This window comes from Bos indicus, chromosome 26, assembly GCF_029378745.1.
Source record: "Bos indicus isolate NIAB-ARS_2022 breed Sahiwal x Tharparkar chromosome 26, NIAB-ARS_B.indTharparkar_mat_pri_1.0, whole genome shotgun sequence".
NCBI lineage: Eukaryota > Metazoa > Chordata > Mammalia > Artiodactyla > Bovidae > Bos > Bos indicus.
In genome coordinates, this window is record NC_091785.1 from 41,398,197 (window position 1) to 41,426,191 (window position 27,995).

At 46.9% G+C, this 27,995-nt stretch overlaps 1 protein-coding gene across 14 annotated transcripts in view; it reads left to right on the plus strand.

Annotated features, from left to right (window-relative positions):
- The window catches only part of TACC2 (transforming acidic coiled-coil containing protein 2), a 234,864-nt gene that overhangs the window by 59,150 nt on the left and 147,719 nt on the right, over positions 1–27,995 (plus strand). For all 14 annotated transcript variants that reach the window (XM_019988493.2, XM_019988484.2, XM_019988482.2 and 11 more), the window contains 2 exons: positions 13,572–18,821; positions 19,388–19,501. In XM_019988493.2, the coding sequence (XP_019844052.2) occupies positions 13,572–18,821; positions 19,388–19,501 (5,364 nt within the window). The remainder of the gene's footprint in view (positions 1–13,571; positions 18,822–19,387; positions 19,502–27,995) is intronic.

Below are 27,995 nucleotides of genomic sequence, written 5' to 3' on the forward strand. Positions count from 1 at the left end.
TATATTTGGAAATTTTGCAGTCATTATTTCTTCAAGTGTTGTTTTTTTTTAATCTCCCTTCCACCCTGGGACTCCAGCTACACATGCCTCCAGCTGCTTGAAGTTGTCCTGCTGTTCACTGATAATCTGAATCTGTTCTTCTTCTTTTCAAGTCTTTTTGTGTTTCATTTTGGGAGAATTTCTATTGCTATGTCTTCAAGTTCACTAATTTTCTCTGTAATGACTAATCTGTTTTTAATCCATCCCAGTGTGTTTTTCATTTCAGGAACTGTATTTTTCACCTCTAGAAGTTTGATTTAGGTCTTTTTTATATTACTATCATCCATGTCTGTAGTTAACACTCTAGCATCCAATAACACTCAATGTCCAATTCATAACACATGTACTTTTCTCTAGCATCCTGAACATATGTACTGCAGTTATATTACTTTAAAAAAGTCTTTGTGTACTAATTCTGTTATTTGCACAATTTCTGGGTTGGCTTTGATGAATTGAGTTTTCAATATGGGTCTCTTTTCCTGCTTCTTTGAATGCCAGACACTGTGGACTTTATGCTTCCAGATTCTGGATATTTTTGAATTCCTATAAATATTCTTGAACTCTGCTCTGGGATGCAGTTATTTGGAACAGCTTATTCTTTTGGGGTCTTGCTTTTAAGCTTTGTTAGGAGGGACTAGAGCAGTGTTAATTTTCTCTACTACTGAGGCAAGAGCCTTCTTAGCACTCTAACAGATGTCCCATCAATTATGAAGTTTTCCACCCTGGTTGGTAGGAATGGGAACTATTCCCAGCCCTGTATTAGCTTTAAGGATTCTCACTTATAAACCTTGCAGGCGGTCGGTACCTCGTCTCCTGTGGTTTCCATACATATACACGCCAATCAGTATTTTGTGTATCTCTGGAGTTTTCTTTTTGTGCAGCTTTTGCGTCTTGGTAATTTGTCTTGGGAACTCTAGATGCCTTGGTCACTGCTGACATCCAGTTTCATCTCCTTAAGTCAGGGAGGCTAACTGGCTCAAGCTGGGGTCCCCTACCCTGGGACACTCTCCAGGCCGTAAGCTGAGGCAATAGCAGGGCTTACTCTGCTCCTTTCCATCTCCAGGGATCCCTGCCCTTCATCTCCCACGACTCCGAAAGAAGCCAATCTCCTATCAGCCCAAGCCCCTGTTAGTTAATAATTCTTTATATGACATTTTCCAACCCTGGCTCCCTGAAAACCTTGGACAATCTACTGTATCAAATTTCTTTCTTTAAATGGAAATGCAGCAAAAAACACCTGGCATTTATTTTGGGAACAGTGGGGAGTCCTTCTAGAAAAAAAAAATAAGAGAGAGGATGCCAGGAGCAAGAGTTGTTTCTTTTTTCTCTTCAAGAGCAGCTTGTATTGCAGACACTTGCTGTCTCTTGTGTCTTTTTTACAGCCTCAAATGCCAACTTTGACAGCAATTAATCTTCCAAAATGCGTCACTGCTGCTGTGTTAGAGCCGGGAAGGAGCCTAGGATGGTCTTTATGTCTTTGACATTGAACCAGCTTGGCCCCCACTAATGTTGACTCATCACCCCCCGCTCCCCCGACAAGCCCCCCTGCCATGTAGACCAATGGGATTACAGAGAGACACATCTCAGCAAAATGGCTTGTGGCTGGGGATTGTTCTAACAAGAAATCCTTAGTCACGTTTTTGAATTCAGTCTCACACGGGCAACATTGGTAATATCTTCTTTTTCGGAGGGTGGCCCAAATTCCCTGAAAGGCTTTTCAGTCATCAAGAGAAAACTGCATTATGTTCCCTGTTGTTGTACTTTGTTGGCTAAGGGAGGAAAATTTTTATAAAATATGTCAGAAGCCTTATCAAGAAGGAATATAACAAAAATATGTTTACCACTATTTCTTATTCAAAATACCCTTGTGGTATCAAAATAAATACCCCATAATCTAATCATATGGGCAAAACTGTCATTTGCATTTTTTCCAAGGACGACTGCTGCTGCTAAGTCACTTCAGTCGTGTCCGACTTGTGCGACCCCATAGACAGCAGCCCACCAGGCTCCTCCATCCCTGAGATTCTCCAGGCAAGAACACTGGAGTGGGTTGCCATTTCCTTCTCCACTGCATCAAAGTGAAAAGTGAAAGTGAAGTCACTCAGTCGTGTCCGACTCCTAGTGACCCCATGGACTGCAGCCTACCAAGCTCCTCCATCCATGGGATTTTCCAGGCAGGAGTACTGGAGTGGGGTGCCATTGCCTTCTCCTCCAAGGATGACTAGTAGGATTTAACTTGCAGTTCAGGATATCTTCATGTTCTCAGATAAATATTCTGCCTACTTTCTTGATTTGTGCTTATTAGAGTTTTAAAAATCTTTTTTTTTATTGTGCATAAAAATAAATATCTCTAAGAAAGCAAAACTATCATTACCAAAGAGCACAGTGGAGGCTGGCCGGGGTGGTAGAGGTAAATTGGGAATTTGAGATTAACATATACACACTACCATATATAAAGTAAGTAAGTCACAAGGACCTACTATGTAGCACAGGAAACTCTAGTCAGTATCTTGTAATAACCTATAATGGAAAAGAATCTGAAAAGGAATATATGTGCTGTGCTGTGTGCATAGTCACTCAGTCGTATCCGACTCTGTGACCCCATGGACTGTAGCCTGCCAGGCTCCTCTGTCTATGGGAGTCTCCAGGCAAGAATACTGAAGTGGGTTGCCATGCACTCCTCCAGGGGATCTTCCCAACCCAGGTTTCAAATCCAGGTCTCCCACATTGCAGGTGGATTCTTTATCATCTGACCCATCAGGGAAGCCATATATATTTATATATAAATATGCATAAGACAAACAAAAAACTACCTGTATACAGCGTTAAAGACATTTAATGACTAATTGTGAATAACAGTTACAGAAATTTCACTTTGTAATCACATCTGACTAATTTTATCCAATAAATATCTTATTAGATTAAAAATTAACAAAAATACACCTAAAGCAACTAGAAAAGGAAGAAATGAAGAACCCCAGCATTAGTAGAAGGAAAGAAATCTTAAAAATAAGGGCAGAAATAAATGCAAAAGAAACAAAAGAGACCATAGCAAAAATCAACAAAGCCAAAAGCTGGTTCTTTGAAAGGATAAATAAAATTGACAAACCATTAGCCAGACTCATCAAGAAACAAAGGGAGAAAAATCAAATCAATAAAATTAGAAATGAAAATGGAGAGATCACAACAGACAACACAGAAATACAAAGGATCATAAGAGACTACTATCAACAATTATATGCCAATAAAATGGACAATGTGGAAGAAATGGACAAATTCTTAGAAAAGTACAACTTTCCAAAACTGGACCAGGAAGAAATAGAAAATCTTAACAGACCCATCACAAGCACAGAAATTGAAACTGTAATCAAAAATCTTCCAGCAAACAAAAGCCCAGGTCCAGACGGCTTCACAGCTGAATTCTACCAAAAATTTAGAGGAGAGCTAACACCTTTCCTACTCAAACTCTTCCAGAAAATTGCAGAGGAAGGTAAACTTCCAAACTCATTCTATGAGGCCACCATCACCCTAATACCAAAACCTGACAAAGATGCCACAAAAAAAGAAAACTACAGGCCGATATCACTGATGAACATAGATGCAAAAATCCTTAACAAAATTCTAGCAATCAGAATCCAACAACACATTAAAAAGATCATACACCATGACCAAGTGGGCTTTACCCCAGGGATGCAAGGATTCTTCAATATCTGCAAATCAATCAATGTAATATACCACATTAACAAATTGAAAAATAAAAACCATATGATTATCTCAATAGATGCAGAGAAAGCCTTTGACAAATTCAACATCCATTTATGATAAAAACTCTCCAGAAAGCAGGAATAGAAGGAACATACCTCAACATAATAAAAGCTATATATGACAAACCCACAGCAAACATTATCCTCAATGGTGAAAAATTGAAAAAGGTTTTGGCCACAGCAATCAGAGCAGAAAAAGAAATAAAAGGAATCCAAATTGGAAAAGAAGAAGTAAAACTCTATTTGCAGATGACATGATCCTCTACATAGAAAACCCTAAAGACTCCACCAGAAAATTACTAGAACTAATCAATGATTATAGTAAAGTTGCAGGATATAAAATCAACACACAGAAATCCCTTGCATTCCTATACACTAATAATGAGAAAACAGAAAGAGAAATTAAGGAAACAATTCCATTCACCATTGCAACGGAAAGAATAAAATACTTAGGAATATATCTACCTAAAGAAACTAAAGACCTATATATAGAAAACTATAAAACACTGATGAAAGAAATCAAAGATGACACAAATAGATGGAGAAATATACCATGTTCATGGATTGGAAGAATCAATGTAGTGAAAATGAGTATACTACCCAAAGCAATTTATAGATTCAATGCAATCCCTTTCAAGCTACCAACGGTATTCTTCACAGAGCTAGAACAAATAATTTCACAATTTGTATGGAAATACAAAAAACCTCGAATAGCCAAAGCTATCTTGAGAAAGAAGAATGGAACTGGAGGAATCAACCTACCTGACTTCAGGCTCTATTACAAAGCCATAGTCATCAAGACAGTATGGTACTGGCACAAAGACAGAAATATAGATCAATGGAACAAAATAGAAAGCACAGAGATAAATCCACGCACCTATGGACACCTTATCTTTGACAAAGGAGGCAAGAATATACAATGGATTAAAGACAATCTCTTTAACAAGTGGTGCTGGGAAAACTGGTCAACCACTTGTTAAATAATGAAACTAGAACACTTTCTAACACCATACACAAAAATAAACTCAAAATGGATTAAAGATCTAAACATAAGACCAGAAACTATAAAGCTCCTAGAGGAGAACATAGGCAAAACACTCTCCAACATACATCACAGCAGGATCCTCTATGACCTACCTCCCAGAATATTGGAAATAAAAGCAAAAATAAACAAATGGGACCTAATTAAACTTAAAAGCTTCTGCACAACAAAGGAAACTATTAGCAAGGTGAAAAGGCAGCCTTCAGAATGGGAGAAAATAATAGCAAATGAAGCAACTGACAAACAACTAATCTCAAAAATATACAAGCAACTCCTACAGCTCAATTCCAGAAAAATAAATGACCCAATCAAAAAATGGGCCAAAGAACTAAATAGACATTTCTCCAAAGAAGACATACAGATGGCTTACAAACACATGAAAAGATGCTCAACATCACTCATTATCAGAGAAATGCAAATCAAAACCACTGTGAGGTACCATTTCACGCCAGTTAGAATGGCTGCGATCCAAAAGTCTACAAGCAATAAATGCTGGAGAGGGTGTGGAGAAAAGGGAACCCTCTTACACTGTTGGTGGGAATGCAAACTAGTACAGCCACTATGGAGAACAGTGTGGAGATTCCTTAAAAAACTGGAAATAGAACTGCCTTATGATCCAGCAATCCCACTGCTGGGCATACACACTGAGGAAACCAGAATTGAAAGAGACACATGTACCCCAGTGTTCATCGCAGCACTGTTTATAACAGCCAGGACATGGAAGCAACCTAGATGTCCATCAGCAGATGAATGGATAAGAAAGCTGAGGTACGTATACCCAATGGAGTATTACTCAGCCATTAAAAAGAATACATTTGAATCAGTTCTAATGAGGTGGATGAAACTGGAGCCTATTATACAGAGTGAAGTAAGCCAGAAAGAAAAACACCAATACAGTATACTAACGCATATATATGGAATTTAGAAAGATGGTAATGATAACCCTGTATACAAGACAGCAAAAGAGACACTGATGTATAGAACAGTCTTATGGACTCTGTGGGAGAGGGAGAGGGTGGGAAGATCTGGGAGAATGACATTGAAACATGTATAATATCATGTATGAAACGAGTCGCCAGTCCAGGTTCGATGCATGATACTGGATGCTTGGGGCTGGTGCACTGGGACAACCCAGAGGGATGGTATGGGGAGGGAGGAGGGAGGAGGGTTCAGGATGGGGAACACATGTATACCTGTGGCGGATTCATTTGGCAAAACCAATACAATATTGTAAAGTTTAAAAATAAAATAAAATTTTAAAAAAAATTAACAAAAAGTGCCCCAGATATCTCCTCTGATGGGATTGTAGTTTTATTTTTCATGTTTGACTGTTAAGAAGCATTCAAATGAGCAGAAATAATTATTATGCCATAAATGTATTTAAGTGAATTTCTGTTTTCTTGTGCTAATATCTACATTCATTTGAAGTACAGTGACAGACAGAAGGAAGAGACACAGAATTCATTCCAGCTACAGGGAAGGCTTATGGGTCACACTTGAAGCCCAGCACTGAAGCTAGGGACCACACAATTGGGTCAGCCCCACGTGAGGAGTGCTGAGAAAAATCGACGACAAGACAGTTTTTTAACTTTCTTTGGAATTCAGTTGCCTGTACCCACCTCCATTATGCTGGATAATTGAGTTCGTGAGTGTGCCAACACATCGACCTTTCAGTTCAGTTCAGTTCAGTTGCTCAATTGTGTCCGACTCTTTGCAACCCCATGGACTGCAGCACGCCAGGTCTCCCTGTCCATCACCAGCTCCCGGAATTTACTCACACTCATTTCCATCGAGTCGGTGATGCCATCCAACCATCTCATCCTCTGTCGTCCCCTTCTCCTCCCGCCTTCAGTCTTTCCCAGCATCAGGGTCTTTTCAAATGAGTCAGTTCTTCGCATTGGATAATGGAGTCTCATGAGTGTGCCAACACCTTGACCTTAAAGTCATATAAAAGTTCACATGGCAAAGTGTAGGCTAAATATTAAGAATGCTTTGGTATTTTATTCACTTGCACATACCCGTTTCTCCCCAATAACGTTTTAGACCCTACCAATATTTTCCTTTCATCTATTGCTTGAATTGCCCTAGCATTGTGGTCTTTCTTTTTTCTAACACAGAATGAGCACAGAAAAGAGTTAAAACTGCATTTAAAATATACAGTTGAGTCTGATGGGGTTGCCAAGGTCAGCAGCTCCCTGGCATCCATGTAGGGAGTGTTGTTCGGACAAGTTAGGACCGAGAATGTGGATCGGACCTAATTTGCTAGGATCACAAAGAAGTTGCTGAAGAGGTGCCTTTCTCTGAAATACCATGTTATGGTTGTTAAAGCATGGCGGTTGTCATTGCCTTATTAACTTGAGAGTTCTTTGCACAGATCACTCAGAATGTAAATTGCTTCTCTGAAGTCTCTGGAATGGTGATCCATACCCACAGTGCAAGAGTCAACCTAAGTGAGCAGTTACGGTGTCAGTTAAAAAAATTTTTTTTCTTTACTTATCTATTCATCCCATTGTCAACTGAAAAAAAAAAAAAAAAAGAAGCACAATGTGAGAGTTGTGAGTTAAGTTTTATTGGGGGCAAAATGAGGGCTATAGACTGGGAGACAGCATTTCAGAGAACTCTGAGGAACTGCTCCAAAGAGGTGGGGCGAAAGTCAGTGTTATATATGATTTCAGTGAAGGGGGTACGTGCAGTCAAGCACAGATCTTGGTAGAAGCTTGCTGCTAGTCATGAGAAGATGTCTCCATTAATGATTTTAGTCCTTTTCTAGATATGTGAGTGAAAAAACTTGTTTAAAGCTCAACATTCAAAAAACAAATATCATGGCATCAGGTCTCATTGATGGGGAAAAAGTGGAAACAATTGCAGATTTTATTTTCTTGGGCTCCAAAATCACTGCAGACGGTGACTGCAGCCACAAAATTAAAAGGAACTTGTTCCTTGGAAGGAAAGCTACAACAAACCTAGATGGCATATTGAAAAGCAGAGACGTTACTTTGCTGACAAAGGCCTGTATAGTCAAAGCTATGGTTTTTCCAGTAGTCATGAACGGACGTGAGAGCTGGACAATAAAAAAGGCTCAGAGCTGAAGAATTAATGCTTTTGAACTGTGGTGTTGAAGAAGACTCTTGAGAGTGCCTTGGACTGCAAGGAGATCAAACTAGTCAATCCTAAAGGAAATCCATCCTGGATATTCATTGGAAGGGCTGATGCTGAAGTTGAAACTCCAATACTTTGGCCACCTGATGCGAAGAGCTGACTCATTGGAAAAGACCCTGATGCTGGGAAAGATTGAAGGCAGGAGGAGAAGGGGATTACAGAGGATGAGATGGTTGGATGGCATCACCAACTCGATGGACATGAGTTTGAGCAAGCTCAGGGAGATAGTGAAGGACAGGGAAGACTGGAGTGCTGAGTCCATGGGGTCGCAAAGAGTTAGACATGACTGAGCGACTGAAAAACAACAGCCTAACCATCCATCCATCCATTCATGCACCCATCCATCCATCCATCCACTGACACATTCATATATTCAGTGTTTGCTATATGCCAAGCACCAGAGACATAATACTTAAAAGAGGCAAGACCCAGTCTCCATCATACTCCAGAGGGAGGAATGGTCATCCTTCTTAATGGTAGCCATGACTACTGCCCTCACTCAGTGGGGCTGTCAAAGGAGATCTGATCCCAGAGGCCAGGCCAGGGAGGCTTCATTGAGAAGTGGAGATTGGGTCTGAGATTCTCAGGGAGAAGCAGGAGCGCTCCAGCTCCAGGAAGATGCAGGGATGGGGAGCTCTGTGTGGGATGCTGCGGGAAAGGCAGGCTGGGGGCACAGATGACTGCAAACTGAAGTCATCACCGGAGGGTCTTCCCACGAGGGTGACAGGATCAGGCTTTCGTGTCTAAGCTGTAGTTCTGGCTGCAGCCTGGAGAACAGAGTGCAGGGCCCGGAGTGGGTGGGAGAAGAGTTTGCTGCCCTGGTCCAGGAGAGGCGAGGCCAGCAAGTATGAGGCAGCCAGAGGCGGCGGGAGCCTGGAGCCAGGCAGGGCTTGGTCTCACTTTGTACCAGGAGTTCTGCGTGCGACCCAGGTCTGGTCTGGAAGCTCTGTGTGGATATTTTTTCATTTGTGCATTGAGGGGTGGGGCGACATCCACTCTGCTGGCTACTGTGTGGATTAAATGTCATCAGAACTGAAAAGTGCTTAGCGCGGGCTTGGCCTTAGTAAATACTCAGGATGTGGCAGTTGTCCATCTTGGCGATTTTGCTTTATGGTTTTGCTGGTTCCCTTGAAGCCTGGTAGTGCAGAGACCATGTTTGTTTTTCCCCCAGCCAGTCTCCTTCCTCTTCTCAAGCATTCCTAGTTGGCTTGAGTGTGCGTCTTCGGAACTACGCCTTAGGAACCCATCTGGATGTGATTGTCTCCGGCTCGGGTGGTGGGGAGGGCCTTCTCTGCATCTTCATCATCTGCTCAGCCCTTTGCTGCAGCAAATCAGCCCTCCTCCCAGGTCTCTGCACTCCGTGCCTCTCCCTTTGTTGGCGGGGGCATCAGGGCTGCACCGGGGCAGCTGTGGTCTGTATGCTCTGCCCTCCTCAGCTCAAAGGCAGTGCCCCCTCCCTTTGGGCTGAGAGCCTTGCATTTAGAACACACTGCCCAGCCCATAAGAGCTTGCCTTTAGATTCTGAGCTGAACCTCCATCCTACACATATTTTATTCCATCTTGAAGCACAGAAGGACGTTGTGCAAGCTCCAATTAATACAGGGCCCTTTCAAAATACTTTGTAGAATTTTTCCTGTCCTTGGGCAAATCTCCTCCTGGTGAGTGAATTTAATCTGGTTTAAAAATTGGCTTCTGATGGGCAGTCACAGAGATTACAGGTGCTTAGTTCAGGTGAATGAGAGCCAAGACTGGGTCATTATTTTGAAGGGAGTCCGTGTTCACACTCTGGGGGATGTATTCCTGGTTGCTCTCTTATAAGACCCGCAGGTCTTCAGGGTGCCCCAGTGGAGTGAATTTATCATCCTGTCCCCAGACGATCATGACTTCAGGCAGCCTGAAGGGAAGTCACACACTCTCCTGAGTTGGCCACTGCTCTCAGAGGCATATCAGTAAAGCCGCTTTGTTCTTTTGTTGCCAGCGCAGAGGGAGCTGTGTTCTATGCTTCTTGAACAAGCAGACATCAGTAGGAATGCTTCATTTCTGAATTACATGCTATTAATCTCATTAGCTACTGAACGATTTGACCCCCTGCCTAATGAGTGGAACACAATTAAGCATAAAGTGCCTATTAAAAGGAAAATAGGTTCACAAGTACAGAGTTGCTAGTTCTGGAACAATCCATTGAATTTCAGAAATCCTGCTCTGCAGAGGTCAAGTCAAGGAATCTTACCTGCAATTCTAGGGGTTTCACCCCTGTCCATCAGCACAAGGCCAGGACTCTCCATGGGCACATCTGTCATAATGACCACTTGAGAATTGGAGGGATTCATGTAACTTAACCCTCTTTAGTTTTCTCTTCTTTGCTCTTGTGAGCCCTGCTTTTTGTCTGAAAATGCTAATCTCGTTGAGATAGTAGCCAACTCTCTCTCGGGTCCATCTGAGATATTTTCAGTGTCATATGTGCAGAGGCATTACTTTACCATTAAGGTCCGTCTAGTCAAAGCTGTGGTTTTTCCAGTAGTCATGTATGGATGTGAGAGTTGGACTATGAAGAAAGCCGAGTGCCAAAGAATTGATGCTTTTGAACTGTGCTGTTGGAGAAGACTCTTGAGAGTGCTTTGGACTGCAAGAAGGTTCAACCAGTCCATCCTAAAGGTGATCAGTCCTGAATATTCATTGGAAGGACTGATGTTGAAGCTGAAACTCCAATACTTTGGCCACCTGCTGCGACGAGCTGACTCATTTGAAAATACCCTGATGCTGGGAAAGATTGAGGGCAGGAGGGGAAGGGGACGACAGAGGATGAGATGGTTGGATGGCACCACCAACACAATAGCCAAGAGTTTGAGTAAGCTCTGGGAGTTGGTGATGGACAGGGAAGCCTGGTGTGCTGCAGTCCATGGAATCTCAAAGAATCAGACACGACTGAGCAACTGAACTGATACTGAACTGATGTGCAGAGATGGGCATTAAATCAGGATGACTGGTGTAGTAACACCTGAACACACCTCCTCCGAGGTTGTCATGTGATGTCATGTATAATTCATAGGTGAGGGGCTTGGTGAGAGGCTAGAATGGAGTCAAGTAAAGAGCCTCTTGCCTTCTGTCCCAGTTCATTCAGGCTGCTATAAAAATGACATAGACTGGATGGCCTAGCCAACAGGCACATGTTGCTTGTGATTCTGGAGGCTAGAAATCTAATATCAAGGTGCCAGCAGATTTCAAATCTGGTGAGGACCCACTTCCTAGTTTGTAGGTGGATGCCTTCTCTGGGAGTCCTCACATGGCAAAAGGGTCAAGGGAATTCTCTGGGGATCTCTTTTCAATTCAGTTCAGTCGCTCAGTCATGTCTGACTCTTTGCAATCCTATGAACCATAGCACACCAGGCCTCCCTGTCCATCACCAACTGCCAGAGTCCACCCAAACCCGTGTCCATTGAGTCGGTGATGCCATCCAACCATCTCATCCTCTGTCATCCCCTTCTCCTCCTGCCCCCAATCTTTCCCAGCATCTCTTTTATAAGGGCACTAATCCCTTCATGGGGGCTCCATCCTCATGACTTAATCACCTTCCAAAGACCCTCCTTTCCTAATACCATTGAGAGGGTTAATAGGTAGGAAGGCCAGAGGTCCCCAAGTGGCGGGAGGAAATAAATTGCAAGTGGCAGACATTTCCCCCCCCTTCTCTGTTGAGGACACCTGGTTCTGCCTGAACTTAACTTTTTCAAACCTTGAGATAACCAATACATTTTTCTTATAGAAGTGTTTTTCTTGAGCTATGTTAATGCAACTATGTACTTGCTTTAAAATTTGCCTTTCTTCAAACCAGTTCACCTAAGATGAACCTTTTTTTTTTTTTTTTCTTTTCTCAGACCTTGGGCTGATGATGGCTCAACAAACCAATATTCATGTCAGTTGTTTTATGGCCAGGGATAACACACTTTGTGCCATTCTATCTCAGAAATGCATAATGTGGGAGAGGGGCCTGGTATAACTCCCTCAGCCTTGAGGTGTCTCTCTTGTCCGATTAACAGCTTGCTAACAGACATAAAACATCTTGCTGAAAACTAGCAAGCAGGCACTCTTTCTGTCCCTTTCTGATGTCTATGTCAGAAGTTTTCCCTATCTCTATTGCGCTTTTATAATAAAACCTTGCTACACAAAAGCTCCTTGTAGTCAAGCCTCGTCTCTGGCCCCGGACTGAATTCTCCTTTGGAGGCCACGAATCCCAGTGTAGCACGTGGCTTGCAACCTCAGCCTTTCACCATCATCTTGGGGATCAGTTTTCAACATATGAATTTTGGGGGACACAAACATTCAGTCTCCCTTCTTAAAAGTTTTTGCTTTCGGAGGCATAGAATGAATAAGAAGATCATGATCCGTCAGATTCAAGCTTAACCCCTCTGTTCTCAGGATTCTTCTCTGCAAAATGACAGTAGTAATATGCACCTTGCAAGGCTATTGGTAGGGTTAAATGAGATAATCCATGTAAAGCACTGATGTTCAGGAAATTTCGTCCATTAGTATTTTCCCAGCTTTTCATTTGGACAATTTGAGACCTTAAAAATGTTGAAAGGATAGTAGTATAATATCCAATATACCCATTGCAGCAGTTTATTCACAGTGCCATAGAGAAACCCACAGACTGGGTAGCTTCAGCAACAGAATTTTGTTTTTTCACAGTTGCAGAGGCTGGAATTCCAAGGTTAGGGTGCTGGCAGAGGTGGCTTCTGGTGAGACCTTTCTTCTTGGTTTGCAGATGGTACCTTCCTGCTGGGTCTGCTATGGCCTCTTTGTATGAGTAACTCCTGGTATCCCCCTTCTTCTTACAGGGACTTCAGTTCTCCTAGATTAGCGCCCCACTCTTATGACCTCACTTAAATTTAATTACCTCCTTAAAGGCCCTATGTCCACATATACAGTCACATTATGGATTAAAACTTCAATATGGATTTTCAGGGGGACACAGTTCAGTCCATAATTGCTGTTTTTGTTCAGTCACTAAGTCACATCCAACTCTTTGTGACCTCACAGCATGCCAGGCAGGCTTCCGTATCCTTCACTATCTCCCAGACTGCTCAAACTCCTGTCCATTGAGTTGATGATGCCATCCAACCATCTCATTCTCTGTCCTCCCCTTCTCCTCCTGTTTTCAATCTTTCCCAGCATCAGGGTCTTTTCCAGTGAGTCGGCTCTTTGCATCAGGTGACCAAAGTATTGGAGCTTCAGCTTTAGTATCAGTCCTTCCAGTGAATATTCAGGGTTGATTTCCTTTAGGATTGATTGGTTTGATCTCCTTGGTATTTAATTTCCCTATTCACTACTGACCAGCATGGAAAACCTCAGACTGAATGTTTGAGATTCTCTGCATTGATTTTTGGAGAAAGTCATGGTTATGGGCATGGTGGGATGGGGAGGGGACTCTCTTCATGGGGAGGATGAGCCGCATGAGGATGGTGTGTTACGTCCTCTCGTGGGAGAGGGGCGGGGTGATTCTGCTTGTGCTTTACTCTCTCCTTGCCATCCATGAGAACTGATGAAACATTACATGTTTTCATTGTTGGCAGCATCTGGCATGGAGGTTCCAGCTCTGCTTCTGAAGGTGCTGCCAGTCCAGACCCCTGCCTCGTGTCTCCAGAAGTGACTGAGCCGAGAGAGCACCCACAGGCAGCCAGGGGCCCAGAAGATTCTCCACGTCCCAGCGCACCGGAGCCCCAGGAGCGGGAGAGTCCCTCGTCCTCCATGCGCTTTGCCGAGGGCCCCCTAGAAGGTTCCTTGGCAAGCCCAGAAGGGGAACCTGAAAGTTGGCCCCTCTTTCAACACCCTCAGAGGGAACTTTCTCCAAATGGCCCAGGAGAGGCCCCGGCAGCCTCGGTCCCTCAGGACGACAACTTGACTCAGTGCAAGGTGGTTTCTGTCATCCCCAGTGCCGGAGGAGAGACAGGCTCGGAGGAAGAAGAAGGGCAGAGAGTGTCTTCCTCCAGCTCCACTGACCAGTTGGCAGGAATTCCACCAGCTGCTCCTCCAGAGCCGATGAAGGTGCAGCTGCGTGGAGAGGATGCCCGGCCTGGTGATTTCGAGTCCCAAGGGCAAGAGGCTGCAGCTGGCTTACCATGGCCAGAGTCCTGGCAGGGAGCCCCCAAGGCCCCTGCCGCCCAACTAGGCCAGGAGAGTTCAGCCAGCCTGGAGGAGCCTCCCCTAAAACCCGAGACCTCAACCTCACAAGAGCCAGCCCCCGAATGCCCAGTGGAGGGGCCACCTCAGGATTTTACCGATGATGCGGGATTCCTTGGGGCCTGCCCTCCCACTGGGACCAGTTCAGGGGCCGCCCAAGAAGCCAAAGCAAAGGCCGATTTCCAGGAAAGCTGCCAGCAGCCAATGGGAGCACTCCCGCCCACAGGGCTGCCCTGGGATTCACCGGGTGCTGCCCTGGCGCTGGGGGACAAGGGCTCTTGGGAGGAGACTCTGGGTGCCCCTGATGCTCTGGGTCACTCACAGACCGGGAGCCAAGATGCTGAGCCCGGTCAAGTCACTGGGGCGGTGACAGGTGACCAGTCCGAGGGAATTTTGTTCATGAGCTCTGAGCCTGCCCCACACACCGCAACCAAGGATATGGGTCCAGCTTCAAGCTTCCCCTCCCAGCCAGCTGCTCTGGCCTCCATGGCTGCAGAACAAGCCAGGGAGATGGTTTCCGTGGCTGAGGTGCCTGTTCTCACAGATCCGGCTACAGAGTGGGCAGAAGCAGGGTTGTCAGGACTGGAGAAGCAAGCATCAGACCTCAGAGGAGAAGGAGAGGGTCTGGAAGGAGGCCCCAGCGAGATTCCTGCTCCTATTCCCCCGGAGGAGAGGGCAGAGCTTGGGAATAGGGAGCTAAGCCATGAAGTCCAACCAGAGGTTCCAGCTCTCCCTGCTCCCAGTGCGTCAGATGAGAGTGCCAGCAAGTCACCAGGGCTGAAGGATGAAGCTGAGCCCCGCGAAGGCCCAACTGTGGCTAACGAGGAAAGCAGAGTCTCTGGGGCTGATCCTAGAGGACAGGGAGCAGCCCCAGGGCCCCTTGATGGTGCAGATCCTGGGAATCTACAGGCAGAGCAACCCGAGGCCTGGGACTGCAAGCCTGACCCAGAGGTGGACAAGGACAAGGTTTCACAGCTGACTGGAGATGAGGAGAGCCAAGGCCTTCCGAACACAGTCCTAGCACAGCCACTCGGAGAGGAGATCCCCGGGCACGTGGACAGGTCTGACTCTCCCTCAGAAGATGCAGCTTGGAACGTGGTGGCCCGTGGGATGATGGGAGAATCTCAAGTGGACCACGTGTCGGGCTCACTGCACCAGCTCCCTGAACAGCATCCCAGCCCACCCTCAGGGCCAGAAGGAGCTGGTGAACGTGTTCTTCCTGGGGGAGCCATCTGGGTGGGGCCGGGACCGCAGACCAAATGTCCCGACACCCTTCAGGACGTGGAGGGACTGGGAAGAATGGACTCTCTTCCTGCTTTAGAATCTGAGAAATCGGATTTCCTGTCGGCTCCTGCTCCAGAGGTCGTCCCCAAAGCCCAGGAGGCGGAGAGCATGCCTGAAATAAAGTCGGGGAGCCACCCATCCGCACAGAGGCCCGGCCGTGGGGAGGGGGAGGGCTCGCTGACATCTCCCTACCCCCGTGGGCTGGGGCGTGACACAGCTGGACAGGAAGTCCACGCCGATGGGCCCCCTCCCCCCGAGAAGGAGAACTGGGCAGTGGACTGCAGGCTCACGATGCTCAGCCTGGAGCAGGATCGGCAGGGAAACCTATCCCACCCGGGCGACAGCAGTATAGAAGTGACTGCATCCGAGAGGCCCTTACTGTGTCCTGAGAACCATCTCCAAACATCCCAGACACACCCAGAAGCGTCGGTCGATATGCTCAGGGAGACATCCCAAGGGTGCGAAAGCAAGGAAGAGACTTATCCAGGTGATACGGATTTTAAGAACCTGGGTGCTGATTCTCCGCAAATCCACATACCCGTGGGACCGCGGGAAGATGTGAACTTGTCCACTCATGGAGGAAAGCAACAGGCTTCTGAAATGGAACTTCCAAGTGAGCTCCCCAAAGGCAGTCTGTCTGATGCTCCGAGTTTACCTCCCAGGGACACAGTTCCGGAGAATCCTACGACTGAGAAGTCGCAGTTGTCAGCACCCATGAAGCCTGAGTTGCCTGCACTCAAGGAGAAGGGGCAAGAGGGAGAATGCAGCAGCAGTCAGCCGTCCAGGAGCTCATCTCCTGCAGCAGACACTTTCCAAGACCCTTCTCTTGCAGGTAGCTTGAGCAGAGAGGAATATAGCTGTGCTGGGCAGGGGCCAAACGAGTCCCAACAGGAGCTGGTTGATGGGCTGAACGCCGGCAGCCAGCATGAAGAAGCATGTCTTGAGGATGCAGGCATTTCAGGAGCAGCTGACGCTTGGCCCCAGCTCCAGGACTTGGGCAAGACAGAGAAGGCAAGTGGAAACACCGTGGGGGCCCCGCCTTGTCGGCCTGACTCAGTAGCTCTCCTGGAGGCAGCTCACAGCCAGCCGGTTCCAGCACCTGCCAGCCCCCGAGCCACACCCTCCCAGGATGCCCCAGTGAGAGAGGCAGGTGAAGAAACCCAGGAGGGCGGGCAGCAACCGGGGTTGGTCCCACAGAAGGAAATGGAGCACCTCACTGCCTCGGATGCAGAGGTCCCGAAGCTTTCTGGAATTTTCCCATCAGCCAAGGATCAAGGTGTGGATGGTGCTGAGACTTGTGGGAAGGCAGACAGAGGAGTCCTGGGGATGTGGCAGGCTCTGGGGGAGCCAGGCTCCCTCCAAATAGAGCAGCGCTCCTCCCCTGGGGAGGAAGCCTCTACCTCTACTCTAGGTGAGCAGCCCTCGGCCAGCAGCCAGGATGCCTGGCCACTAGCTAGGGAGTTGGCTGAGAGTCCCAGGAGCGTGGCAGATCTTTCTGCAGTGCAGGTTGTCCCCGACCCAAAGAGGCTCCTGCCGTCTGGACCCCCGGAGGAGGCTGCCCCTGGTACTCCTTACCTGCACATCGAAGGTGCTGCCAGGAAAGGGCTGGAAGACAGTGTCATGAAAGCTGTTTCACCCCAAGGCCCCGGAGCCCCTGGGGAAAGCCCTTGTTCCACTCGGGAGCCCCTGCTTTCCTCGGAAAAGGCTTCCTCCAGGGAGGGCTCTGCTGAGTCCTCCTTGCAAGCAGGAGCTGCAGGTGAGGGGATCTCTGCAGCGCCAGTCAGCCCTGGAAGCTCCAAAGCTGCAACCTCGGAGGGTCCTGTGGACTCTGTGCCCTACCTGGACAGGATGCCATTTCTGGCCAAGGGTAAGGAGACCACGGGGGAGGAGAAATGGTCAGGAGCTCCTGGTGCAAGTGCTGAGCCCAGTGAAATTCCAGCACGCCCCGGCAGTGAGGAGCGCAAGGCAGGGGAAGCAGCCAGAGAGACCGAAGGCAGCAGGGAGAGGATGCTAGAGCCTTCCAAGGACCCCAGGCAGGGAGCATCAGCTGGTGTAGACGCAAGCTGCAGGCAGACTGGGATGCTTTCTGGGTTGCCTGATTTCAGGGAGCACATCACCAAGATCTTCGAGACGTCTGTGCTTGGAGCCCTGGCCGCCGATTGGCCCCAGAGCACAAAGGGAGAAAAGGCGGGAGCCAGGAAGAGGGTGATGGGCAAGGGCCTCACGGTGCCAAGCCCAGAGAAGCTTCCAGATGGGACTCAAAGAGTGGCCGTCGCCCCTCTCCCCACCCTTCCCACTGGTCTCTGGGTGGACTCAAAGGAAAGGAAGCAAGAGCTGGCTATAGAGGCTGAGATTTCTCATCTGGGTCCCCAGGATCCAGCTCCAGGAAAGCTGCCTGGGCTGGCCGCAGAGCACACCCTGCCGGGCGCCAGTGAGGAGAAGGAAATAAGCGAGGCCCCGCAGATGCTGGCAGACAGCAAGAAGCCGGAGGGGGCCGGGGAAGGCTGGTGGCCTGGACCTGGAGGAGGCCAGGCCCATTCACAGCAGGCAGGTGGCCCGCAGGAAGCAGCTTCAGGTCTGTCTGCACAGGCGGCTTCTCCAGAGATTTCCGGGGCTGAGTTGCAGGTGGCTCCCCAGAGCCGCGGAGAAGGGGACTCTGGTCCAGATGACAGCATTCCTTCTGGAAAACAGAGCCAAGAAACAGCCGGCCAGGACAGTCAACCCAGAGAAGATTGTCCCCGGGGCTCTTCTCACCCCAGGGCTCTGGGTGATATGCCAGGATCCACCTCTGCCCAGGGAGCATCTCCCCACAGGGATGTCCCACCTCTGCCCGAGGCCATCAGTGAGCCCTGCACCCCAGACCCACTTGGGGGTGAGAGGAGGCGTGCAGGTGCAGCTGGCATCTCGGAAACACAAGATGCCCTGGGCACCCAGGGCGCCCCGGAGCCCCCAGCTGGGGAAGTAGCAGAGAATCCGCTGGAGCCCGGCTTGGAAGCCGGAGCTGCTGGGGAAGCAGAGGGTGACGTCACTTTGAGCACAGCTGGGACCTGGGCATGTGTGTCTGAGGACCTGCCTGAAACAGGTACTACGAGAATGTTCTCTGGTGCGGCTGCTGCCTCGGCTGTGCCAGGAAGCCCTGGGGACCCAGGCTGCTCGCAAGGGGCTCTGAGGATGGATGCTGAAGTTGCCCCAGGAGGGGGCCGCCCGGCCGGGCCCCCACAGGCAGAGGAGCAACCCAGGCCTGAGTTCCCTGCTTTTGCGGAGGACGGGAAGATAGGTGTCTCCTCACCCCCAGAACCTGACGAGACTCGGGACCTGAAGCTGCAAAACCTGGACCCAGAAGCACTGGACGCTGAGAGGTACTTAGAATAAATTCACACGCTAATGCGGGGTCAGCCGTAAAAGTGATTCTCATTTTTAAAAGTCAAAGTGATGAGTGGCTTTAAAGAAGCTTCATTTTTCCGTATCTAATTGTTTAAATTTCCCTACTTACAATCTCTGGATGTGCTGAGAGTCTGAAAACATGTGAGAAATGGTTTGGAGGCGTCTGTTTGGTTTGGAGGAGCTGTCTGTTTAACACATCTTTTTTCCTCTCCTTGTGTTCTTTAATTCTTCTAACTGAAACTGTAAAGCATGAAATATTTACAGGCCAGCAGTGGACTGTGGGGTCATAGGTTATGGTCAGTCAGACTCTTTCTGGTGTCCAGATACATTTGTTTTTGAATCTGGATTTATTTAGGCAGAGAGGCCTAAACGATCCCAAAGCATCTCAAAGCCTTTCACTGCCTGAAGCTAATTTTTTTTTTTTTTCTAGAGATTTTCATGAAGTAGCCACTTAAAGCTTAAACTGGGAAAAGGGCTTTTCAATAGGACATGGAGAAAAATGCCATTTCTAAGATGTATTGCCTTCTTTACATTATCCCAGAAAAATCCCCAAGGCTGGCCCATCCACGTTACCTTTGGTTCCTGAGAAGGATGCTGCAGACATCACGGACGAGGTTATTTCAGATGATGCCAGCAGTGCGGGAGGAGCAGAAAGGTCAGTGAAAAGGCTTCAGCCTTTGGAGAACCCTGCCTTCCTTTGGCAGAGACATGCTGGATGCTTTGCAAAGGATAGTACTGCTAATGTGTGCGTCTTAATCTAAGAAAGATGCACATAGCCGTTCTGATTCTTTATACAGTGCCTGAGATAACTATGATCTCCATTGCTTATATAAAGGAGGTGTTTTCACATCTGAGCTTTGTTTTTCTTAACATCTTTATTGAGACGTAATTCACATACCATCTCATTTGTTCATTTAAGGTATACAAGTCAGTGGCTTTTAATATATTCACAGAGTTGTGCAGTTCTCAACTCTGTAGTCAATTTTAGAACATTGTCATCCCCTCCAAGAAACCCTGCACCCCTTAGACAACATGCCCCGTATCTCCCAACTCTCCGAGCCTGACACCTCCTAATCTAGGTCATTACCTTTTGAGGTAAACGGGTTCAAGTCTGATTTAATCTTGAGCAGGAACGTCTAATCACCAACAGCAGTCATGCCCCCTAGGGAGGAGGACAATGACAGATGCAACAAGGAATCCCAGACCTTCACACTTTGCAGGGTACCTGCTTGTTCTTTCCTAAGTGAAATGCCACCCGTGGCTGGGCACCAGCTGCTGCTGGGAAATGACATCCTCCAGGGGAGAGGGAGGTGCTTTGGGCATAGACACATACTGAACAAGCTTTGCAGCATCCTTAGCTCTTTGGCTCCTCCAGAGGTGTGTGTGTGTGTGTGTGTGTGTGTGTGTGTGCGCGTGCACACGCTCATGTGAGCGAGGCGGGGTTGGATTTTAAATTAGTACCTGTGGCTAGCCCAGAGTAGCCTACCAAACAGCTGCAGGCATTTTGTAAATGATTTGATGCATATTTTGCACACGCCAAAAGAATGCACGATCACCTGTTTTTCAAGTCTGAGCACTTCCACCCAACTGCCTTGCCTTCCAAACCAGGGCAACTCTCATAACTCTGGGCCAACAGAGTTGCAAGCCCTGTTGCCAAGACAGATGCAGTTTAATCTGCACTGGACACTTGTCTCTGCTGCTGACTTAGCGCAACATTCCCCACAGCTCTTGCTCATATGTATTTTTGACATTCCCAGTAAAAGTGTAGGAATAGATGTCTAACTTGAAAAATCCTCCCCTTCCTCTCCCTACAAATGTTATATTAGCTCTTTCTTCAGTCCCCGGATGTTTTATCATCCTTCCTGGAGAACAAGAAGGTCTTAGGACCAGGCATATAGTAATCCAATAAATATTTCATGACTTGATGTTTTAATCACTTTTAATTTTAAAATTATAATTTCTAAATTAACATTAGATATGTGTAAGGTGTAGAAAAGTATAAGGAAAAAGAGAAAATCCACAGCCCCACCACCTAATGATTGCTGGTATTTATGATGTTAGTGTGTGCACAAACACACATTATATTAGGGTAGTTTCATCCACTGTCTTTTTTGTTTTTTCTGTTTAAATTCTCAGAGTCCTTTTTTCCAGCTGCCATCAGAACTCTTTGCAGACATAAATCTTAGTGGCTCAAAGTGTATGACTTATCATAGTTTACAGAGCAGTAGATATTGACCTTAATATAATGGGGGTTCTGTGCACTTTGCTCTGGTTGAAGATTTGTTGGGTGATAGACGTTCAGATTCTCGTATTGTGCCGTTCATTTTGGCAGCCCTGGTCACGTGTGTTCGGAGGTGTGCAGTGAGGGTAAAACGCATCTCAGATGTTGAAGATTTAGTGCTGATAGCTTATGGGGAACGATGTTGGATTTGTGTTCTCTGAAGATTTAGCTTCGGGACCAGGGACCAGGCTTGATCACTCAAGAGCTTTTGTGTAGCAGAGTTTTATTAAAGTATCAAAAGGGACAGAGAAAGTTTCTGACACAGACATCACGAGGGGGACAAAGAGTGTTCCGCTCACTGGTCTTACCAAGGCCTTAAATGCTTTTACCAGACCCACTCCCTCAACATGCATTTTAAATGAAGATTAGAACTAACAATAGAAAGGTCTTACCAGACCCATTCCCACAACCTACATCTTTTGTTTTATTGTTTAATCATTAGCTCTGGGCTTAAAGAAAATAACATCTTATGTGACTAAGACTAAGGAATGTAGGGAAAAAAGTTTGTCCTTTTCTCCTCCTTGAGAGCCCTGGACCCTTTCCTGCTTGAGGGCCCCGACTCCTTATCAACCTACCTAAGGATTGGCTCTCTCAATGTGAAGAAAAGAATACAGGGAATACCCTGGTGGTCCAGTGGTTAGGACTCTGCACTTTGAACTAGAATCCCACAACCTGCCTAGTGTGACCAAAAAAAAAAAAAATATATATATATATATATAAGAAACATCACTAATAATTTTTATATTTTATGTTAAAATGGTAATATTTTGGATGTACTGGGTTAGAATATGTTATTGAAATTATTTTCATATTTTTTCTTGTTTTTACTTGGCTACCAACATTTAAAAATTACCTGAGTGGCTTTTGCGTTCGTGACTTGCATTTGTGACCGTGTGGCCTTGAGTGCACAGTTGTGTTCTTCTCTTTGAGATCCCATGGACTGTAGTCCGTCAGGCTCCTTTGTCCATGGGATTTTCCAGTCAAGAATACTGGAGAGGGTTGTCATTTCCTCCTCCAGGGGTATCTTTCCAACCCATGGTCTACTTCTATTTAGATCATTTGCTTTGCTCTGGTCCTTGAAGGAAATGACGATAGAAGAGGGCTCACCTTTCCTGTGCTTTGGGTTCTTAGGAAAAAAGCATGCTACTCTCCCATTGGCTGAAGATTTCCAGAAAGAATTCCAGGTGGGGTGACCTCTGGCTCTCCTCCCTCGAGGGCAAATACAGGGACAGCCACATCTGAGCAAATGAACCACAACAGAGTCTGCTTTATACTCAGTAGACAATCAAAGGTCTCCAGAAGGTACAGACCAGGTCTGTCCAATTGAAATAGGATATAAGCTGCAAATATAATCTTAAATTTTCTAGTAGCCATATTCAAAACAAATAGAAATTATTAAAATTATTAAAATTTACATGTGGACTTCCCTGGTGGCTCAGTAAAGAACTTGCCTACCAATTCAGGAGATTCGGGTTTGATCCCTGGGTTGGGAAGGACCCCTGGAGAAGGAAATGGCAGCCCACTCCATATTATTGCCCAGGAAATCCCATGGACAGAGGAGCCTGGCAGGCTACTGTCCATGGGGTTGCAAAAGAGTCAGGCATGTCTTACCAACTAAACAACAACAGCAAAACCCAATATATGACAGATATTATCGCTTCAACATGCAATCAATGTATAAATTGTTAACTTGGTATTCTGCATTCTTATTTGCATATAAAGTCTCTGCATGCTGGGGTGTATTTCATACCCACAGCACATCTCCGTTTGGACTAGTCACACATCAAGCACTTAACAGTTCCATATGGTGAGTGGCTGCTGCCTGGGACACCCCAGCTCCTCCCAGAGCTCTCAGTCATCGAACGATCTAACACCAGGGCTAGGAATGCTTCTTTGCCTTGGGGGGAAGCTCAGTAGCTCCGGTGGACTTTCCACCCTGAGGGAGCTGTGCTGTGGATCTGAGCGGGCCTCAGAGAAAGTCCGGCCAAAGTCGGGCGTGTGTGCCCCGGGAACAGCAGGTGCTGTACGTGAAGGTGAATTCGGCAGCAGTCTGGGGGAGGTTGTGTGGTCACACTATGGCAGATGCTACCAGGAGCTGGGTGGTGGCGGAGTTTGGGTTCACACCCAGCTGTGTCCCTTACTCGTTTCATGCCTAATCTCAGTTTGCCCATCTGTAGAATGGGGAGGTCACAGCTATAATTGCCTCCCTGAGTTGCAGTGAGGGCCAGGATAAGTGATCAAATGCAATCGTGGTGCGTTCCCGCTCAGGCAGAGGTTAGGTCTTCTTTTTTCAGTTCTGTGGGACAGGCTTTTCTCCTGCAGTGAACTGAGTGGCCAGTCCTGTTCGTCTTCCTGGGGTGGAGGTTCCAGCCTGGCCGTCTTTCTTTTCCAGAACTATCTTCTTTGTTAAAATGTCGTTGTGGCAGAGGAGAGGGAATTTACTGCCCACAACAATCTGCTTCAAGTTTAAAAATTTTGAGATTGTGTTTTATTGTAAAACTTTATGTGTTTTTTTTATTGTGTATTGTATTGCATTTCAACATAAAAATAATACTTTGAGTTGCCATGAGAAGAAGCAAGTCAAAACCAAATTTTCTACTCTCTTGGTTATCAGGTGACACAGTTCTGTTGAATCTACTGAAATTTAGAGATTGTTTTGACTTGGTTAGAGCTGATCCCACCGATCAGACTCAGTACCTAAGAAGTGTCTCTTTTCCGTCTTGGTGACAGGATGATTTGAAAACTGAATCTCATTTCCATGTAGATGCAGGGAGCAGATATTTTGCTGCTTTATTTCCCATCTTTTGAAGTCAGATTGGGCCTGCTGGTGCATGTGCTGTGGGTATCCTGTGGCTTTGCTCACCTCCACCTAAGGGGCATGTGTACACCCAACTCCGAGAAACAGGCGATGACAGACAGCTTGGCTGTGGATTTCTGTATACGTCGTGTGGTCCCTCCCTGTGGAAGATTCTGGAACCCATAGATTTTATTTTTAGAATGTTCTACAGAAGACGCTTGAATGATTTTGACTTTGTATCCATCCAACTGTCTTCAGGGGACGGAAAGTCTATTATTAGAATTTGCCATTTTGCTTTCATGCCACTGATGATCAGATGTGTAGTTCTGAATCCATTGTGGACATCACCAGGCTTGCTCTTGCTGAATATTTATTTCAAGGGGTCTCTCTTTTCTTCCATTTGAGGAAATGGCTGGAAAGGTATCATTTTCAATTACTAGTGCATTTGAGAGAATTAAATTATTCCCAGATGCTTCAGGTCTTTGAGTGCACCTAGGCTCAACCACAAGGGGCAGTTGGCTGAGGAGCGGAGGGAGGGACCAGCGAGGTCCAGCCGGCCTCTTGCCCAGGAGGCCCTGGCTGGACCTGAAGGCGGGGCTGGAGTGGGTTGCCACCCTTCCTGCTACTCTGTCTGCTTCTTCCTTCTCTCTCCTCTTCTTTCTAAAATTAGCAGCTATGACACCATGTTTTCAAGTTTAAGAATAAGGTTTTGAAAAGGGCTATAGTCATATAAATTAAGGAAAAGAAAAGAAGCTAGCAGGCCTAGCAGATAAAGCCAGGACAACAGACCCATCCCGTCTCCACCCCCATCCTTCTGGGTTTGATTGTATATGATGTTGCTTGGACTATTTTAAACTTTCTTTTGAGAAGTTTTGGGCTATTACAGGGCTATTACAGAGCTACAAGTCTGACACTTCATTGGAGTGTTTTTCTTGGAGCAGTTTTCTTCCCAAATAGGAAATGATAGAGTAAGACAGAGGGTTCATATCCCAGCAACCTCTTCCAGGCTGTGTGATGCCTGGAGAAGCTGCCTGACTTTTCAGTCCTCAGTTTCCAAATCTATAAAATGGGAAAAATAACACTTCCCCGTTAGGGTTGGAATTCAGATTAAAATGGAATGTTTCCAAAGCGATGTAGTATAACGCCTGATATATGGTAAGTGTAAAATACAAATGGGAACCATCATTCTCATTTTCAATGTATTTATTCAAAAATACATCTCGAAAATTAAGCAAACAAAGAAAATTCCTGAGGTCTCCAAATGAAATGGAAACAGACCCTGCAGGGAGGGGGGATGTGAGGCTGGGTGAGACTGTGCATGCCTCTGCTTCTGTGTGTCTCTGTCATATGGGAGCCCCACTAATGCTGCCCGGCTCACAGGGCTTGTTAATGGTTCAAAGGGACCGCAGAACTAACGACTCTACAAATGATGTGGACTTATATTACGATCAGCAGCTTCAATCATTGTGAACCATCGTGTTATAAAAGTCAAAGGACCTTTTAAAATTCTGCCTTTATGTTCTGAAGGTTTTGTGTTCCATAATTAAAGCAATTTTTTTTAGAGGTGAACCCGTCCTTTGGAAAAACGCCAAGTCGCCGTGGAAAGCTGGGTTAGGAGACACCTGCACTGGAAGCCGGCAGCCTCTTCCGAGGCCGGGGGCTGACTCTGCCTCCAGGTGCCTCTGATGGGACCCAACGCCTTGGTTTCCCGCCCTTCTGGGTTTCTGGGCCTCTCTGCCCTGAGGCCTGTGTTATGTGGATCTGAGTGGGGGAAGAGCCACTTGAGAATTCCGGGCCAATTTCAGGGCAAGGTGGTGATTTTCCAAATGAATGTGTCCAGACCGACCCTCTTTTCTTCCTGGAACCTCTCATTACTGCCACTCTGTTAGACAGGGATTCAGGTTTGTTTCAGCAGCCGTGTTTGAGAAATGGATATTTTAGACTCTAGCTGGCTATCTGGAAGGAAATTTGAGTGCATTCTTGTTGAGACTGGGAATAGGGAAGGGACCAGGGAGCACCTAACAGAATCTGACCTCCGATGGCAGGCTTCCCCCCTGGACAGCTGAGCTGACCCAAGGACGTGCCGTGGGGGAAGGGGCTGTTCTCAGCAACTCCACCCCGAACCTGCTTCTAGGCTTTAGAGAGCAGACTGTATAATTGAGTTCTATGGTCTGAGACCAGCTTCTGCCTCGAGGTCTACAGATAAGTTCCTGCTCAAGTTCTAGTTCTGTGACTTTGGGGGCATCACCTTTGATGAACCTGTGTTCTTACCTGTAAAGTGGGGGCATATAGAACCTAGGATTCAGTGAGTCACTTTGCCCAACACAAAATAAGTACTACTCAGTGTAAGTTCCTTTTTACTTATTCCTCCCTCTGAGCCAAAGTACTTCGACATCCAGCGTTTTATTTCATCCTCACCTTGAGCCTTAGTAGGTATCATTTGTGCCCTTCTTCTGTAGAGGAGGAAGTGGATGCTGGGATAGGTGACATGGCTTTCCCAAGGTCAGTGGGCTAATGAGAGTTAGAGTCAGGACTGGAATCTCTCTTCTGGAGAGGTCTTCAGACATCAAATCCGATTTTGGATCTCTGATCAGTAATACTAGCCAGAAGGAATCTTGGAGATGTTACTCCACAACATGCTGTCCACTGGAACAGAGATTTCTATGATGATGGAAGTGTTCTGTGTCTCCAGTATCAAGTAAGGCAGTCACTAGTCACATGTGGATATTACACACCTGAAATGAGGCCACTTGAAAACCTGGGGTCCGTTTCAGGGTGACGTGGCTTCAGGGTCACGGAGGAACTGAAACTGGATTTTGTTTAACTGTGATTAATTTTTTATTGATTTTTTTTATGTGGACTATTTTTAAAATCTTTATTGAATTCATTACAATATTTCTTCTGTTTCATGTTCTGATTTTCACCCCCGCATTGGAAGGTGAAGTCTTAGCCACGGGACTGCCAGGGAAGTCCCAACTTTCATTAATTAAAACTGAAGTTGAAATAGCCATGTGGGACTCTGCATGGCACAGCCCAACCTGAAGACATAGTTTCATCTCATGTATAGGAGATGAGTCATCCCTGCCAGCAGTGTGGATTCTGAGAGTTTCTGGGGGAAGTGCTTACAAGGCTCAGATACCTGGCTGTGTCCAGTGAGTGCTGGGTTCCCTCCTCACTGCCTCCCCCCGGCTCTGCCAGTGGGAAAGCCAGGCAGCTGTGTCTCCAGAGTGGAGACTGGGTTGTATTCATGGGACATGTGCCTGACAACACGCATCAGCAGGAGGCGTCTCCCTGGCTCCTGAACCAAGGAGATTCACCACTGGGCCAACCAGAGGCCTTGGGCTTATCTAGTGCAACCTCACGTCCAGGCCTGGTAAGGAGGCTCAGGTGATCCAATCACCTGGCTTCAAACACTTAATCTAGAACCCTCTGTGCTCACCCATCCCCACTGGCTGCACCTACAGGGGTGCCCCTCCAGGCTGTTAGGGAGCTGACATGGGTCCACAGCAGAGAATGGATTGCCAGTTGCCATCTGTCCCTAGAAACTGGCAGCGTGGAAAAAAGGCTTCCTGTGGGGTGTGCAGGGCCAGTGGCCCCCACTAACTGCATCTCAGCCTCCCTTTCTTCTCAGGCCTGTTAAGTCATCCAGCATTAAATATTTTAGCAGCCTGCTGACTCCGAGGTACGTGAGTGTTTCTCTGTTTCCAGGGAAGGCGTTGGAACAGGTCTGATTACTGAGACTTGTAATGCCTTTTCCTTTTGTAAGGCGGTCAGAGGGTGTTTGGGAAGCAAACCCTCAGGGGAGGGGGAGCATCTGTGCCCTGGAGTGGGCGGGCTGGGCGAGAGAGGACTGCAGTGCGCAGGGGACGCAGTCAGCGCTGAGTCCTCAGGCTGGGAGCGTCTGTAGGTGGAGGGAAGCCGGGCCCTGAGAGGTGAGTGTGGAGGGCGAAGGAAGAGGGACCAGAGGCCGAGAGAGGGAAGCCTTAGGTCCTGGAGTTGAAATCCCTCCCCCATCTTGGACCGCGTTGGGCGATTAGGTCACTGCACCAGTCTCAGCTGCTTCTTGGGTCA